Source organism: Bos javanicus, chromosome 6, assembly GCF_032452875.1.
Source record: "Bos javanicus breed banteng chromosome 6, ARS-OSU_banteng_1.0, whole genome shotgun sequence".
In the NCBI taxonomy this organism is placed as follows: domain Eukaryota; kingdom Metazoa; phylum Chordata; class Mammalia; order Artiodactyla; family Bovidae; genus Bos; species Bos javanicus.
Window position 1 is genome coordinate 30,631,350 of NC_083873.1, and position 18,905 is coordinate 30,650,254.

At 33.3% G+C, this 18,905-nt stretch overlaps 1 protein-coding gene across 6 annotated transcripts in view; it reads right to left on the reverse strand.

The window, feature by feature from the left end:
• Positions 1-18,905, reverse strand: part of SMARCAD1 (SWI/SNF-related, matrix-associated actin-dependent regulator of chromatin, subfamily a, containing DEAD/H box 1) — a 90,959-nt gene that overhangs the window by 15,071 nt on the left and 56,983 nt on the right. For all 6 annotated transcript variants that reach the window (XM_061419645.1, XM_061419648.1, XM_061419646.1 and 3 more), the window contains 5 exons: positions 17,124-17,225; positions 16,059-16,140; positions 14,381-14,772; positions 6,032-6,231; positions 120-210 (listed from right to left, as the gene is read on the reverse strand). In XM_061419645.1, the coding sequence (XP_061275629.1) occupies positions 120-210; positions 6,032-6,231; positions 14,381-14,772; positions 16,059-16,140; positions 17,124-17,225 (867 nt within the window). The remainder of the gene's footprint in view (positions 1-119; positions 211-6,031; positions 6,232-14,380; positions 14,773-16,058; positions 16,141-17,123; positions 17,226-18,905) is intronic.

Sequence of the window (18,905 nt, forward strand, 5' to 3'; positions counted from 1 at the left end):
CAAGTGGCCTTATACTTTTAAGAGCAGTAAACTAACAGGGTCCAAGGGAAATTTTCATTTTTTAAATGACAGCAAGGATGCCTACTAATAGTATATCTTAGAAATAGAGTACTACTTACCATTTCGTCTGCCAAAATGCCATTAAGTCCATGTTTATGTACCAGGGCCAGCCAATTCAAACCAACCTTCTGATAGGGCTTGAGTGACAAACTGGTAAAGAGAGAGTTACCGAATGTTATAGCTTTATAATTCTATTAACTTTCTCTACTAGTTTTCTGAGATGCAATTTAGGTCTACAATGTACACAAAAAGGAAAGTATCTAGGTGTGGTCTTACCTTTTAACTTACAGTTATTAATAAAAGTTATTTACACTTAAGAAAATGAACCCAAAACATAATATGTTTTAAAAAGTCTCTCAAATTTTATTCTGTATTTGTTGACTTACTTCTTCTGGCAATAAGAATTACAAAAGGTATTGTCGTATTCAGTTAAAACGTAATGCTACGAAATTAATTACATAAACAATCAGACTATTAACTATGGTAACATATTACAAAGCTAACATTTATATTAGAAAAATGCATTCATATGAATGAGTATTAGCACACTAAGGAACTTAAAAGTATCAGAACAAAAACATAAGCATAATTTGCTACTTTGCCAGGCTGATTTAATAAACACTTTCTGAATGAATGCCAATCACCTTTAATGTCGCTGATATATATAATTATAGAGCATGTATGCATTGTGTATTTATGTTTGAACTATGTATAAATGTAAACTTGCTAGGCGTCAATAAATACCAATGAATAGAAAACAGCAGGCAAGTGTCAAAATGTTATTTAATTTGTGAACACATAACAGATTAATCCCTGGGATTAACTTTCTTGAAAGATAACATGGAAGGGTTACAGCAGACGAAAACAACAGTTTTTTCTCAAAGTTCAAGTTGTTAAAAACTAGTATTTACTGAACATCTATTATATACACAGACACACAAAAATATCATTTTCAGGTATCACCTCATTCATAGAGGTAGGCTATCATCATTTTAACAGATGAAAAAACCTGAGGCTCAGCAATTTGCCTGAGGCTGCATAACTACAAAGCAAAATCTCATGGATAAAATTTTAACCCAGAAAGTCTCTCTCACTCAAAAGCATATTCTTATACTCTCAAGGGCAGCTTAAACCCCACATTAACATAAAAACTTAAGACAAGGCCATGCTCCTCATTCTACAGTTTTTATTCTGTCCCTTTAATTTCTGTTGCACATATCCTATCTGCACATAGGGAATGTGTCTAGACACAGCCATGGGTATGATAAATGGTTAATGGGTCAGATTCTGAAATCCAGACACTTTAACTAGAACAGGGGTCAAAGAGGTAAGGCAGAAAGGTATCCATCTTAAATCAGAACCTATTCTTCAACTGTGGGGTGTGCAATCTACAAAACATTTCTCATCTGAAAAAATTAAAAGTAGAGGTAGAAAAAAGTCAGCAGTGTTGCTGAAGCCTTTACAGCTCATTTCGTAAAATGTCTTTGGTCTTCTTGGCCAATACTATTTCTATGCCATTAGAAAAGTAATAATAAGTAGAATATACTATCGAAGGTATTTCAATTTTTCAGATCCAAATAAATTCTACTATACTGGTAGTCAGAATAAATGCTAATACTGGACTCAAGACACTCTACTATGGGCTTTACATGCATTATTACTTTATTTAACCTACATTATGAAGTAGGTACTATTACTATAATCATCTCCATTTACAGATAAGAAATCCTCCCTGGGATTCAAAGAAGTTAAGTAACTTCCTAATGTCACAGTTATCCAAATCTGTGTCTACAGTTGGTAGAGTAGAGCTGGTATTCAATCCAGGTCTCATCCAGAGCTCTGCCTTCAATCACTAAACAGCAAATATGAAAGTTTTCTCTTTCTGACCCACCTACTCTACAGTCAGGACTTTCTATTTTTAAATTGAACTTTCTATTATTTTTCTGAGTCATTCCTAACGTCTTAGTCATCCCCTACATATCAAGGTTCACATTCCATGAAAATGATGAAAAACTCGATAAGGTAGGCACATTGCTGCTGCTGCTGCTGCTAAGTGGCTTCAGTTGTGTACGACTCTGTGCGACCCCACAGACGGCAGCCCACCAGGCTCCCCCATCCCTGGGATTCTCCAGGCAAGAACACTGGAGTGGGTTGCCATTTCCTTCTCCAATGCATGAAAGTGAAGTCGCTTAGTTGTGTCCGACCCTCAGCGACCCCATGGACTGCAGCCCACCAGGCTCCTCCGTCCATGGGATTTTCCAGGCAAGAGTACTGGAGTGGGGTGCCATCGCCTTCTCCAAAGGTAGGCACATTACATCACTTCTAAACACATGCCAAGAGCCAATATGCTATCTCAATGTAAACTGATCACAAATAGCCAAAAAATATTTTTAACAAACAAAAGTGACTGAATCTATGCATCACTAACACATGTTGAGAAATGAGTCTATTAAAATATTCTTGACTATACATAAAATTTTTAAAAAGTGATGAGATTGAGAATCACCTACTACATTGAATTTCCCATTCAAATACAATTGTTTCATTCACATTCATAAAGCAGCTATAGTAGTTGTTCTGATCAGGACATTAAATACCTTTATTGAGTACATGTATGTGTGTATTTGCTCTTCTGCTCAATTTATCTAAATTACAAGTAACTAAATTATCTAAATTACAAGCAACTGTCTGTTGCAGCACTGCTGCCCACAACACAAATCTTTTCAGAAAGCAGAAGGATCACTGAAAATGCAGTTTTGGTAAACATTTTTCAATTCACTTGTTAAGACAAGTTTTAAAACAGGGCAGCTATAGTCTTTGTCAGTCACTAGTATTTAGTTGCTATACAATTACACCTCCCATTAATTTTGACATTTCAACATTTTCTAAAAACTTTCGACTGCATATGAACCCCAACCACAAGTTTACAGGTAAGAATATAAATTGCTCAGGGTTATCTGAATGGTATGAAGTATAGCCTGGACCTTGTGAAGTGGGTAAGTGAACTCTTCTCAGTAAGGGACCATAACTATCCTACATTGTATCTTCCTCCCAATGAGGAAAAAAGTGATTTTAAGATTTTCTGAGGTCATGAAAGAAAATAAGGCAGCATGTTTAAAGTTACTTGTTTTGTTAGGGGGGGAAATCCTTTCAGATATAAGTTACTCTGATTTCTTTTCAAAGGGAAATTAAATTGGGTTTAAATTTCCTGTCAGAGAACACTAACTTCAAAATTATTTTGAAAGGTGAGAAAGGCCTGAAATAGAAAACTGGAGTATATACAGTGTGCTAAATTTAAGTGTAAAATGCAGAAGTAGAGGGCTAAACTTTTTGCAGTAGTTCATATGAAACAGATTAGGGATGCTAGTTGAAATTTTATATCCCTTAAGTATAACATGAATGCTGAAAATACTACCACAATAATAGTTTGTACTAAGAGCAGTATCCAAGCTTCTAAAATATTTATATCATAGGACTCTGAGTTAGTTGGATTACGTCTGCAGTATAGATTTGCATTTGATGTCACTGTCAAATGGTTTCACAGCAACTGTTTAGGAACAAGGATATGGAATCATCCTGTCAAGTTGAGGATGAACAAGATCAGAAGAACCTTAGTAGATTTAGCCCAGAAAAAGACACATAATTAAATATTATTTTACACTGAACATGTGAGATATCTTTTCAGTTAGAACAGTATAAAGCTGATAAAATGCTGATTACAGCTAAAGCTTGAGAGATGGCTACATTTATGATAGGAATAAAATAGGAGTAATGCTGAGGTTTGTTTTTTTAACTTTTCCCTCACTGTATTATTATATTTTAACTTAAGGCAATTTTAATTTTGATGTTTCAAAATAATGATTATGAATGTTAATGGTTTTTAGATACATATGAGAATTTTTTCTCTTGCCAGGACTTTAACAGGTTACACAGTTAAAAATATGTCATAGTTACACTATGTCTATATTTTCTTTTATCTCTAAAAGGTTCTTTTTCTGTTATAATTCTTATAAATTCATAATAGGAAAATAGTTAACAAAATTTTGCTTCAAAATAAACTTAACTACAAAGAATTCATTCTGTTAAGCAAAAGCATAACGGGTTATTCATCAGGATTGCGTAATATTTTCTTCGGTGCTAATAAATCCTTTCCCAAAGCAAGGAAAGTACTTTAAATGTTTCTATACTAAGCAGCCATTATGCTTGGCCAGTATACCAAGTAAAAGTCTGCAAGTTGCTTGTGTAACTTACAATGGCTAAAACAAAAGCCAAGAAAATAAATTTCACCCCCTAGAAGTGTATCTAAATAAACTCTAGACTATCTGTACAGGTTTTCAGAAGCTGTACTTTGGACTAGATCCAATAAGCACCTAAAAAAAAAATAAACTATTTTTCTCATCTGTTCAATATTTCATAAAAAAGTCTTCAGTCTAATGGAAAGGATAGCTTTATTACCTGATCATACTATTTACAAGTGATAGGACTTTGTGGATGTGGGTTTAATAGAGAAATTTTTTAAGTGATGCAATAAAGCACTTGATTTTTTAAAATCCAAATTACGATAAAGTTGACTCAACTGGGTAAGCCTTGTAGAGTGAAGAACTCCCCATATCCAATGCTGTAGAACAAGAAGGAGCAGCTCCAACTACACTTTTAGGAGATGAATTTGCTGACATGGTCTTAGTTCTTTCTATGCAACAGAGAAAAGAGCTTCTTTGTGGGAAGTGCATCACGTTTCCCTACACCATCCCATAGCACCCTAGAAGGGCACAGAAAAGATTGTAGCTTACTGTTAAAGGCCAGTAACCATATCCTGATTTTTTTTTTCTTATCTTGATTTTTAATTAACCAATGATCAGCAAATATGCTTTGATCATTAACTTAGTAAAATATCAGAAGTATATAAAATCACCAATGAAGGTAATTAATTTTTATGAGGCCCTGGTGTTAATCTTATTATATATCTACCAGAAATATTCCAAACAGAAATAATTCATTTAAAAAATTACATAACACTGCAGAGTATGGATATACCAAAAGTAATTCTAACTAGGCTCTGATCTTAGAAACCTCAACTGTTTCTGTGTTTCTGCCTCTGTATGTATTATCACAGTAAACGACTGTATACTTTTTTTAAAATGGAAGCATTCTGAACAGTTCTAGGTTTCCAGACAACTTAAAAATAAACTTTTAAAGGAAGTTCAAAACAACCGTGTGCCCACCATATCCCAACATCATGCAAAGTAGGGATGTTCACAGTTACAAAATATTGTGTTAGTTATGTTCTGGTTGTTGGACAATTTTTTTTAGTGAAAATACTTTAGTGCTTATTTTTTGCAAGAATTCTGACAAGGTATTTTACTGACAGCAGCAGGTGGGGGAATATACTTCTTGTATTTTTTTTAAAATCACTTTTCCTTACATAATCTATTTAATAGAAGTATCCTTTTCATTTTTTATGTGTTTTTACCTCAAAAAGATTTAAAAATTTGGGCTTCTGAAAGCATTTAAAACATTTAATGACATATATAGCATATTTTAATCATTTCATTCAGGATTAAAAAGAAATTGAACTAAGACAAATTCTTACATTGATAGAATTCAGTAGCTGACTCTTCAAAGCCCTAAATTAAGTAAAGAGGTAGCTAAAACCACCTTTTCAGGTTATGTGACTGTATAAGAAATTATCTGTTATCACAAGGAAAACATAGGTTATGTAAGACCATATTTTTTCCCTCTAACTTACAATGTGATAATGGAGGAAGATATCCTGACTGAGAAGGGGAGAGGAGATCAATGGAAAAGAATTCACACACCACTCATGTACCATTTTAGGAAACCCTGGTTTTCCCTTTTGACATTAGTTTTCCTATCATTTCCACAGTTAAGTTTCCTAGGCACAATATAGAAAAAAAAAAAAAAAACTTACACAACTGAGATAAGACAATAAATAGGTGCATACAAGTGTTACCTTTGGTTTAGAATGGAGGGTTGCTCTGTGTTCCATCCACCTCCATTTCCAGTGAGCATGGTAACTTGTTTTGTCAGTTTATTTGAAATGTCTTCACATTTGTTCATAAGCTTTATAACTACATCCCTTTCTTGAATCAGTGTTTTACAGTGCCATATCAAATCTTCTGATAAGCCATTCGTTTTGGACATCTTTGTGAACTATGGCATGAAAAGAAAAATAATTTAACAGTTCAGATCTAGAGTCAAACGGAGAGTCAATCTCAATTTTTCTCTGTGATGGAAAAAAGTTTCTTAAACTCTTATTAATGACCTTCCTTAATCAAGTGCAAAGACAATAGGCATTTTCATTATCATATTTCTCTTTGATAAATCTCACTGCCATCTTAAACTCATCATGTTGAAATAAAATACACCTTTCTCTTCAAAATACAGAATCCCAAGCTTGTTACTTTGATTCTAGTAGCTGTTCTCTTATGGGAGAAACTCTAACGTAATTGTTAATGTCTCCTATCAGTCATTTTTTTGCCTTTAAAACTCAATTCATTTCTATTACCAAAGGTAACAATACCAAATGTAATAACCTCAGACCAGATCTCTTATTTTTGTCACTTCCTATGAATATGACATACAGTCATATGACTATATGATTAATTTTTCTGAAACATACTTTTCCCTATCTAAGTACAACCCCTCAAGCTTTCAAAAACTCCAATTATTGATATTGTCCCTTGATATTTTACCCTAAACTGAGACTAATACTTGGAAGATACTGCCTGAATTAAAAGTTAGCTGTGACCAATTCGATAGTTTGATTAAACTTAAAAATAATATCAATTTCAACACAAGACTTGGATAAATGGTTTTGTGTGAAAACTCAGAATTTCTTTCAAAATATATTCGTATTTATTTTTCTAAAGGAGATACTGACTACTGCACAATGTAGAAGTTTTAACAGAATTAGAATTTTTCCACAGAGCTGAAAAATATACCCTGAAAAACTGTAAAAAAATATTTTTAGTGTAAACGATTAGAAAAAAATCCCAGTAGCTATTTGAAAACTGTTTGTTGGACAAAAAAACAAACAAACAAACAAAATTCAGAACAGAATAAAGCTAACTAAACTAAAACCATCTTATCAAGATAAAACCACACGATTTTGACTCATGACATCTTACTTGGAATATTTTTTCAAGTGTAACAAGAATCTCATTAACAACTCTAAATAATCCCTGTTATCACAATATTTCTAAGTTCACAGAAAAGCTCAAGCAATAGAAATTTAGTAGAGGATATGCTGAGAAAATTTCATAAATAATAGTTTATATTAATACATTTTTTATATCTAACTTAGTTGGTAAGAAATGAAATTTTTAATCTGTCCCAAAGCCATATTATTACTGTACTGCAGGAATAAAAAACATAACAAAACAAAGATGCAGCATGCCAAAAAACAGCACTGTGAAATACGAAGTCATTTGCACACTACTTTATATTTTCACAAGGACAACATACATTCATAATCACAATGTAACCTTCCATTTGGTACTTTCAGGGAAAAGATTTACACATAAAGAACCAGATGTGTAGGAATCAGTGCCTTGAAGATTTTAAGGAGGTTCTACTAGAACTTTTAATTACAGTATTTTTATTTAATGGAACGCCCCAAAACAACCTCATGTCTATTATGGGGTATGTGTTTGTGATATGTATGTGTGAGAGAGAACCAATAAGAATAGCCAGGAAAAAAAAAAAGGAACATACAGTGTGTGCTTTGTATGTGGCAGAGACTGCTAGGTAAGACTCATTAAGTCCCCACAACAAATTCAAGATCAGTCCACCAGTTCCGGATGAATAAATCAAGGCTCAATTCCCAAGGTTACAAAGCAGGATAAAAAGACTCCAGTCTATGCTCTTTTCACTAAAAACTAGTAACTCCCCAAATAAAATAAAACTGTGAAAGTTAAAAAGCAAAAACCCTTTTTTTCTGCAAATAACTGCCATTTATTGTGCGTTTTATTTTTAAATAAAATAACAATTTTATTTATCACTACCCTGGCTGGTAAACATACCCGGTATACAGACATATTCCCTGTTCTCATGTGGTTTACAGTCATTGGGAAAGACACACAACATACAATTTTAAGTGTTAACAACTGGTATTCCAAGTTGTTGTTCAGTCGCTAAGTCGTGTCTGACTCTCACAAGGAAAAAAAAACCAAAAGCTCACGAGTATAATATAATTGAGGAAGTCCTTTCAGAGTAATAAGGCCAGAAATCGCAAAGAACAGTTTTGACTCAAAAAAGATCAATTTAAAATGTCACAACCTAGAGAAGTAAGATATAAACATAAACAAACAACTAACCAAACATTACCACTTCCTGATGAAAGAACACATCACCAACCATTTAATAGTACTGGTGGGAACATCTAATTCTAATTTTGTTACTTCTAATTCCACAGAAAATATAACCAGAAAAGCCCAGACTGGGAAGCTATAGAACAAATGATCCAGTTTCTTCACCAAAGATTACAGGAAGGGTTGGGGCAGGAGGGAGAGAGAGAGGCACAGGAAGGTGGGGGGAGATGAGGAATGGAGGAGCAGCGGGGAGGACAGATGAAACAAGATTCAAGAGGGTAATTAAGCTGGCGATGAGTACACAAAGGTTTGCTACACTATTCTAATTTTTATGTCTGATATTCTTGTAGGGGCAATGAGGGGTATGCAAAGCAGCTCATTTCACAATGCTGTAACAGTCTGATTGAGACTTAGTGAACTTGACATTTTGGATATTTTTGAAGTCAAAGTTTCAAAACTTAACTCGCTGAGCTTCTCACATTCTTTACCCCTCTTTCCATACAAGACAACCAACATTAGAGATGATCTAAATTATTGCTGTTAGTTTAGAATTTAGATCTAAGTAGTGATACATTGTCAATGAATGTAAGACATCAGTTTCATTTCTCATCAGAAAGAGAAAAAAGTTTCACTGTTTGATAAATTTGCTAATATTAGCTTTAGTAATAAGTAATAATAGTAAACACAAAACATCTCTCTCATGTAAATGATGACTCTAGGGAGCAGTTCAGATCTGGTAGAGTGGTTCCAAAAACCAAAACTTCTACTTTGTCGCTTCAATATCCTCAGCATGTGGTTCCCAACATCACACCAACAGGGAGAAGAGATCCTTAAAAGACTCTTTCAAAAATCACAGTATACTTCTATTATATCTCACTGGACAGGAATTTGTCAAATTACCAAAGGGAGGCTAAAAAAAGTAGTCTTAAATATACTGTGGGTAATGTCACCAGTCATAAACCTGTTTTAAAGCACAGAGTGGGTTAAAAAGACAGAAAAATGATTTGATCCAAAAAAGTTTGACTCATTATGTCTAGAAATGACACTGACGGAGGAGTAGAAAACTACAATGGTTTCTTAACATTTCACTAATAATATACTATGGTTATCTGCAGCAAACGTTCAGACAACTGAACAGGCACTTACTTTACAGTCCTTAGACTGCTCCACTGGTCAGTACCATAATTACAGCCCATTTACAGATGAAGAAATAGAGGAACAGAGACAGAACTTGCTTAAGGTCATGTAAGTTGCTGGAAAATGTCAGAACTGGGATTTAAAATGAGGTCATTTATCTCTACTCTATTATTCAATCACTTCCTAGTAGGTATTTATAAAACCAAGGGACTAAATAAAGAGGCATGAAACACAAAGAGAGAATAACAAGTTTCCTCAGGATGTCAGGGAAATCAGACTCCAATGTCAAAACTGATTATTTGACCTACAAACAATCAGTCCAAACCACAGCAGGTCTTAAGACTCCAGAAGACTTTTTCAAGAAGACGAAACTGATAAAATATCTGAAGTGTTTAATAACTGAGGGCAAATTTAGACAACTAGGGAAGAGTCTAGAATTGAAGTAACAAGTATATATACAAAACTAAGAAAAGAGAAGAATCAAGATAGCTAATAATTAGGGAAAACAAAACGCTGAGCAAGGTGAAAAAAGCAATCGGTGTTATATATCACAAGGTTCAGTTATGAAAGGTATTTGCATAGTTAACAAAGTAGATACTAAAAAAAAGATTTTCAAAATTATCACATTATTAACATATTGCTGGGCCTGGGAAATGGGCATGTGAGACAGACGGTGAGAAGAGAGCTAATCCTACCACAGTGCTATAATGTCTTGTATCACGTCAACAAATAAGCCCTGCAACTGAAAAATTTGGAAAAGCATTATGTTTATATTACCTAGAGATATAAAAGCAATAAGAATCAGACAAGATGTGGAAGCAATTATTTGCAGTACAAGAAATGGGCTAGGAAGCGGATGGATATGGATTTTCAGGGAAAACAAGGCTATAGAATTATTTAACCTGTTTATCTAAATATATGCATAAATAATAAACATTAAAAAAATCAAACATTTAATTTCAAAATGTTTTCATCAAGTGTGTGTGGAGGCAGGGGAAATGGGCATCTCCCCTTAAGAAAAGGTGTAAGAAAACTACTGCTATGTCACTGCTCTGAAGACAAAAAGCATTTAACAATCCTGTAAGTTACTTAGCTTCACTAAAACAAGATTTAAGAAGTACAAAGTACTCTGTAAAAGCAGGATCTACTAAGAAATCTAAAGTTATTGATAAGCATAAAAATATGACCCTAATTACATAATGTGAAATATACAAACATACACATAAACAGATGGATACTCAATAAATCTTAAGTGGTGACTATCTTTGGTAGAATTTTGGCTAAACTTGACTTTCTTTTTTCTTCTTGCATGTACTGTTTCAACTTTAGACAAAACAAATTCTTTTTAAAAAATGATAAAGCTATTTCTTTCAGGGGGAAAGAAAAGGTAATTGATAGTAACTGGATAATTTCATGAAAAAAGAACATCAACATGGCCCTGATTACCATCTCTTTGATTAAAAAGTATTACTTTAAGGCCTTTAATGTTTTTAAAATAGTCACAAACTGAAGTACCTATCTCCTGCCACCATGTGTCGCTCTTACAGCACAAGTAACTGAATTTCTATGGGAAGGGGAAAATTGTTTAAAAGCAGACTTAATTCCCCACCTAAATAAAAAGTGGGACAGCAGCTTAGAAAGTACTCAAATGCACATGTAATTTCAAAATAAATATTTATCAAACTTACAAAAGTGAAAACAAAGCCTGAATACAGCAATCTTCTTCATTTTATTGAAGCCACCCTATCAGGAAGTAGTACACATTACAATGCATCAAGTGACAAATTCACAGACATTTTACAATAACCACCAGGAAAACAAAGCAAAAGAAAACTTGTAGTATAAGTTACTAGAGGATGGGAGCAGTACAACAGGAGCTTAGTGTTTCCACATGACTAAACCTTGTTTGCTTGGTTAACAGTCAAAGAAAACTGCATTTATACTGATCTAAATGTTATGGAAGTAAATGTGTTTTAGGTTGAGTTATTTACATAGAGTTAGCTACTCATGAATCTTCAATTGATCAGTATACACTACTGTTCTGATTAAAGTATAAAGGTGCAACATATAAGATTATCATAGACATAATAGTATCTCCACCTTACTTTGCACAAAGCTAAATAAAAATTCAGTAAGTGGTGGATCAACTGGGGCCATCAAATGTGTGAAATCTGGCAATAAAAACCCCAATTTTACCACATTAACAGTACATGTTTTTAAACTAATAACATTTTGGCTGGCTATATTTTCAAAGTCTACATGATTTAACAATGTGGCTTCTCACCATAAGCACATACTTTACTGCTATTAAGCAGAAAAATAAGAGAAATGGAAAAATTATGATGAAAATTTGACAATCTTTAGATTTTTATTTTTAAAAAGGATATACAGCTGCAAACATAAACACCCTCACATAATGCACTTATTTTGTTAAAAAAACTGATTACATTTAACCCATCAACATTATGGAGACTGTCAGCTGGGTAAAAATCATAATTAAAATGTATGTGTATACTTGATTTATTGGCTGTTTGCACTGTAATGAAATATCTAATGAGTTATTAAAGTTCTGCCAAATTCTCCAATCCTTAAGACTAAAATAAGCTTCAACAATAATGTCTAGTTTACTAGACATTTGTATACTGCTCTTAATATACATAATGCCTTGTAATTTTCACTTAAGTATGACTGAGGGACATGATTAAAATTTCAACTAATTCTCACAGGAATTTCTAAAAATAGTAGTTATGAAAACAAAGGTAAATGCTATTTCTTTTGTTTCTTTTTGAAGTAGCTAACAGGTGTGTTAGCAAGCCTCTCTGATTAACAGGGAAGGAGTAAATTACAACATATGCATTTTCTTTTTACCAAAATGTACATAATATTGACTTTCCTTTAATTACTTTTAAGACATTAAATTGCTCTTTAAACTAGTCTCATTCAAAATTCTAAAGTAACTGAAAGGAGAAGTTTAAAGTCCTAAACAAATTAAAACATAAAGCTCATACACAATGACTTGCTAATTTTAACTGTTCATTTCCCAAAAGTTACATTTACTAACTTTTACATTTGCTAACTTTTCCAAAAGTTACATTTACTTTTTTTTTTTTTTTACTAAAGCACTGTATATGCTACACTCAAGTGGCCAACTTTGCTTTTTGACTGCTATATAAAATAATCAACATAATATGAATGGCTAGTGAAAACAGTCTCTGTGTTCAACTTTAAGAAAGGGGGCAAGATGCTTTAGGAGGTTTAAGTAGATAATCTCTAAATTCATGTCAAGACTAATTTAAACTATGCCAATTAATTAGTAGGGGAAATACGCTTTCTGCATGCTAAGTTGCAGAATATTTTTCAAAGCATCTGGGACATATCACTTTGGTATAATTTACTTTTACTGTAAGATATGTGGGCAAGTGGTTACAGTGACTAAACACACTGGCGCAGATAACTGCATTCCTTATTAAATAAATCAGAACCCCAACAAGCCTGAGCAACCCAACTCTGCAACAACACAGGAGACCATTCAAGATTAAAAGAAAGAAGAAAAGGAAGAAAAGAAGAACAAGAAAGCCCTTCAGCAAATACTTTACCAAATAAATCACTTAGGCAAAGCCAAACAAGTTTTGAAAGGGCCTGCTTTGACAGATGTTCTCCGTAAAAGCAAAAGCTTTAGGCAAAATGAATGTCTTTATTTATTTATTTTCAAAGCCACAGAATATTAGTAATGTTGTTTCTTTATTTTTCAAATATTTTAATTTTTAAAAAAATACTATTTACAGCCACTGTTCAGGGACCTTCCCTCACTGCCACTTCAAGATACTCGTCAAGGGAACTTAGGTTCACACAGATTTGACCAAGTACAAAATTAATCACAAAGCAACTTTACTCCCTAAGTTAGAGAATAAAACTGAAAACTTTATAAAGCACCAAGAGTTACTTCATATTCTAAAGCTATAAAAAAATCATCTATATTGCTTTCACAGCAGGGCTTATTTAGAATTCATGCTCGAAAAGCTGATATTTTCATAAAAGATAAAGGAAAATTTAAAAGACAAGAGTTCTTTTTTCTGTATGAATAAGATTTGCTGACTGTTGACATTTATAAAACTCAAAATACAGGTATTTTAGATATAACTTGTTTACAGTAAATGAAATTCCAGAGAATGATCATGCAAAGTGTACTTACCAATGCTTATGCCTTCCCTTCACCTAACGCTTGAATTCTAGGCTTCCACACACTTTTCTATCTTTCCACTTAAAAACGCTGCAGCCTGCTACACTCCATAAAATGGCCGCGTTGTTTAACCAAGAAAAGCATGTTAGAGATTGAGCTGTCACTTTTAGAAGAAAAAGAAAATAAACAACTGCTTCTTTTGTGGTGAAGCATAAAACACTTAGGCTGGCATTTTGAATCATGGAGCTCCCCTGGATGTTGCTATTGCTCTTCAAGTAGTTGTTGTAAAATTTCTGCCACATTCTTGCTTTCTGCATGGTGTCTCAGCAGTAACAGATCAGAACAGGCTAGCAAACAACTCCTTCCTTAATGGTAAGCTCTAATTTCTTCTTCTGCAGTGAAATGAACCAAGTTTCTATGCAAAAAAATGAGTGACAGTATGCCCAGCCAATCAGCTTGGGGTTTTCCAGGAAAATCACCCCCTAATTCATTCAAAATTAGGTCATATGACACTATTTGAAATACTATTGGCTTAGAATGATAAGTAATGTTTGACTCTACACAGGATAAGGCCACCCATCTATGCTTCCCTAGGCTGAAGACACCTTGACTATGAACGGTACAGTGAAAACACACACACTCACACACAGGGGGAAAAAAAATGTAGCCTTACCAGAGCTTCCCAACTATTAAAGGGCCGGAGTTCTGTTATCTTCTGAGCCTTTTTCTGAGAACACTGAGGAATCAAAGTAAGTTCACCGATTGAAGCATCTTGAAGGAAGTGAAGGATTTTACCTTTATAGCCATCCTCCATCACTTCTTCACCACTACTATAGTCCTCGTCTAGCGAACTACCGACATCAGAACCTGAATCATATTCAGAGTCTTCAATAACTCTTTTAGGATTAAATACATTTTTTTTACGTTTCTTGTTAAAACCATTTTGTGGTTTCATGGAACATTTCTGTTTCAGTTTTGTTTTAGCTGCATTTTTAGGATAATTTTGACTTCTTGAAGAAACCTCTTTTCCATTTGGAAACTCACTCGGTGAAGCATATTGCATATCTAAGTACAAAGAAAGACAAAAATAACTATATTAGAAAGATATAAATTAAATATAAAGACATAGGACTTTAAGACTTCATATAAGAAAAATATTTAAAACAGTATTCGTGTTTTTCAATACAGAATTCAATTACAATTTATTGTTACATCTTGATTTGCCTTAAAGAGAAATAATGAAATAGAATATGAAATTATACAATGAATTTAAATATTAGTTTCAAAAACAGGTGATAACTTCTTTCTTAAAATGAATTAAATATAAATCCTCATTTTCTATCAAAGATCCTGAGAATGTAAATGGCAGCTGCATATACATAAGACACCCATGATGGTATTTAGCAGCCCCATCCCCAGGCCAAAACTGATGGGTATTAGAAAAACAATGCTCATCCTAAATTAAAACTATCCATTTTATAATTAATTTTCCCATCACCCATCTCCATTATTCTAGGTTCATCTTTACTAAAAGTCATTTACATATATTATTAAAAAGCACCACTACTTTATCACTGATTAATGTATTATATTCCATGGATTTCTAAGATGTCTGTGATTGAAGGTACATTTATTTTACATACTAGTAAGAAATATGAACAATTAATCTATAATCATTGTTTTATTATCTAGAATGCTTTACTTATTCAAAACAGCTTTGAGACTTGCAAATTTTCATACATTCATTTTTGTACATGTATTAAAAAATGAAAAATAAATTGAATTTCTTCACATTCGTAATCCTTCTCTTCTTAATCTTATTTCAGACTCAGAACTGATGATATTGGTGGCTTTCTTTTCTCCACACAATACCATTCTCTGTGCCATCAAGAGCACCTGTTGTACAGCATTACCTAAAATAATTCATTAATAAAACCTACAGCCATTGTGTTGGAATTTTAAAAAACTGGCTTTGTAATTAAGAAGAGCTAGTCTACTTGATTGCTACTTAAGAATGTTACTAAACATGTGTGGTTCAACTTCTCCCCACTATTTCTCTACCCTTAAGTTCCTAAAGTTAAAAACATTCCACTATGGGATCAGTGACTTTCTTCCATGCCAGCGACACTTACCTTGTAAGTTTCTGATATTGATGCTTTAGATATTCATGTAGTGTAGGTGAGGACATCTATCTTACAATGTTTACAAGGAATACAGGGAACTGGTTTCTAATATCTCTTGCAAGCCCATTCTCTGGTTATTAACTAATAGGTTTACTATTTTCTTACATACTACAATATAATATATTGGGAAGTATGAATTTTCTATAATAATATAGAACAGATAATTACCTTGGTCTTCTGCAAATACTTTTAAAGATTCTAAAGCCTCTGTGTACATCCATTCATGTTCCTTGAGTACTTCCCTTAATTCCTAGAAATAAGTCATTGATCTTTTTATTAAAAATCTAGAATTAATGACTTCTTGAAAAGAAAAGTTTTATACTTTAAAAAATAAATCACTTAAAAACTTAAAAGAATTCATAGCTGATGATTTCACACTTGCTTTTATGTTGCTCTTTACAAATGCTTTCTGTATATACAGTTATACTTCTGTAAATATATAACAGTCTTTCTTCAAAGGGAAGGAAGCTTGACAGTTTTTGCATTTCTACTCTTGCTATGGAGTACTCTGAACACCAGAATATCAAAAAATGTTTGCTCAGTTTAACTTCAACATGCAGTTAAGCTTTTTCATAAACTGATAACTTCAAAATGTAATTTGAACATATGTAAAGAACCAGTATAGCAACAAAACTTTGTCTTTAGTTCATCAGAATTTAGCAGATGTGCGTATACCTGAATAAATCAATACAGGTATAAATGTATTCCCAATGTGAAACAAATAATGTGTTTCCAAGTACAATATGATAAAACAGAGGCTCTCTTAGTAATGGCATGCTTGGCATGGGTCTTTACTGACTCTGAAAGTATTTTTACTACCTAGCAAATAAACCAAAGATTATGGAATATCAAGGCACTAAAGTGGATTATTACACTTTAAAATTCTTTACGAAAAATCAAAGGTTGAGAATACGAAGAAAACTAAAAGAAGTTACTTGGGATTATAGATGACTTTGCATTTTATACATGAGTTGACAACTATTACTACAGTTATATTTGTTATGCTTACATGATGTTATCATTATAATGTTGATATTACAGTATCAAATAAGGCAAATAACCAAGGTAAACAAGTTATACAAATATGTTTTATAATACTGATAAACAAGAGTTAAATTAAATATAATTAGAAAAATGCAAAATCACTCTAAGCTTTTCATGCAGTTGACCTCAAAGACTATTTTGCAGTACAAACAGCACACACTGATTAAATACCTATATATGAGGACTCACCTCTTTATCAAAATTGGGAAATTCCTTTTGCAATTTCAACACAATACTTTCCTGCTTTTCCCAGTTAGTGCTAGATTCTGCAGATTCATTTGACTCTTCCCCCTAAAGGGGATAAAAGAAAAGAGAACCAATTTAAGAGATCATCAGGAAAAACAGTCTTAAGACAGCCACGTTTGTATTTTGACTTGATTTGAAAGCTCTCACATTCCATCAAGAAGAATTCAAAAATGCTTTTTTTTTTGTTCATGTGAAAGTTGACAAATTTACATCTTAAGAATAAAAATATTACTGGTTTAAGATCACTCAAAGACCCTGACTACATATCTAGTAACTAGAATGATACTAAAACTAACTTGAAATAATTCAGGTATAAATATTAACTGCTGAGTCACAACATAAAAGCAACATAGTAACAAAGAAACTTATATGAAACTAAATAATATATAAATTAAACCTTAATTTGGGAGTAACTGGCTACTCACACACTATCTCTTTCCTCTGTCACTTAACTTCATTTGAAGAAACTGGTTCCACATTTAAAAGAAAAAAAAACAAGATCTCTTGGGTTCACATATAGGAGAAATCTTGTATTTTAGTCAATCTAAAAGCATCTATTTACGTTGCTAAGAACTGTACCACATGCTCTACACACAAAAGAGAAAAAATTAGTTTCATGCTTTCTCTTCTACCTCCTTTCTTGTCCAACAACAGTGCTTTTTTCTTTCCTTATCTAACAGAGAAATATCTAAATTGTGAGCAATACCCCCTTCACAAACAGGAATAAGAGGAAGTTCCACTAGATAGAGATATAAAATGCTAGAGAAGTTAGGAGTAGGAAGAAGAAAACTGGACATGTTTTTTGTAATAGTAATTGGCCTGTTTGGGCTGGAGCACAGAGACTAAGAAAAAGGCTATAAGGTTGAAAAATTAAACCAGAGCTAATACTGCTTAAGGCCTAGAATGCCAAACTGAGGTCAGTCTTCATTCAGAAAGCAATGAGATTTTTGAGAAGGGGAATAATGAAACACTAATATTTGGAGAAAGCACTGAAAAGCTATCAAAAATTCATACTGCCATCCTTGCTTTACAGATGAAGACACTGAACCTCCAAGAACAATCCTTTTAAAGATCACAGATGGACAATGACCAGCTGAGGTACAAACAGAAACTTAGGTGTTTAGATCAGTGTTCTTCCATTACCAAGTACTCTTGCCTGGAAAATCTCATGGACGGAGGAGCCTGGTAGGCTGCAGTCCATGAGATCGCAAAGAGTTGGACACTACTGAGCGACTTTACTTTGACTTTCACTTTCATGCATTAGAGAAGGAAATGGCAACCCACTCCAGTGTTATCGCCTGGAGAATCCCAGGGACAGGGGAGCCTGGTGGGCTGCCGTCTATGGGGCCGCACAGAGTCGGACACGACTGAAATGACTTAGCAGCAGCAGCAGCAGCAGCAAGTGTTTCCTAAACTTTAGTTATTCCCACAGCACATTCATGATTTTAAATAAGTCAAATGTTATCAAAGGATGAAGGATAAACAAATCGTAATATGCATATAAAACAGAATATAACTCTGTCCTAAAAAAAGGGAGGGGGGAAATGAAGTACTTATACCTGCTACAACATGGATGAACCTCAAAAATATTAACCTAAGTAAAAGAAGCTAGACACAAAAGGTCACATATGATTACATTTATATGAAATCCTACGACAAAAAGCCAACTGGTGGTGCCAGAGGCTAGGGGGAGAAGAGAATGGGGAGAAACTGCTTAAGATATGC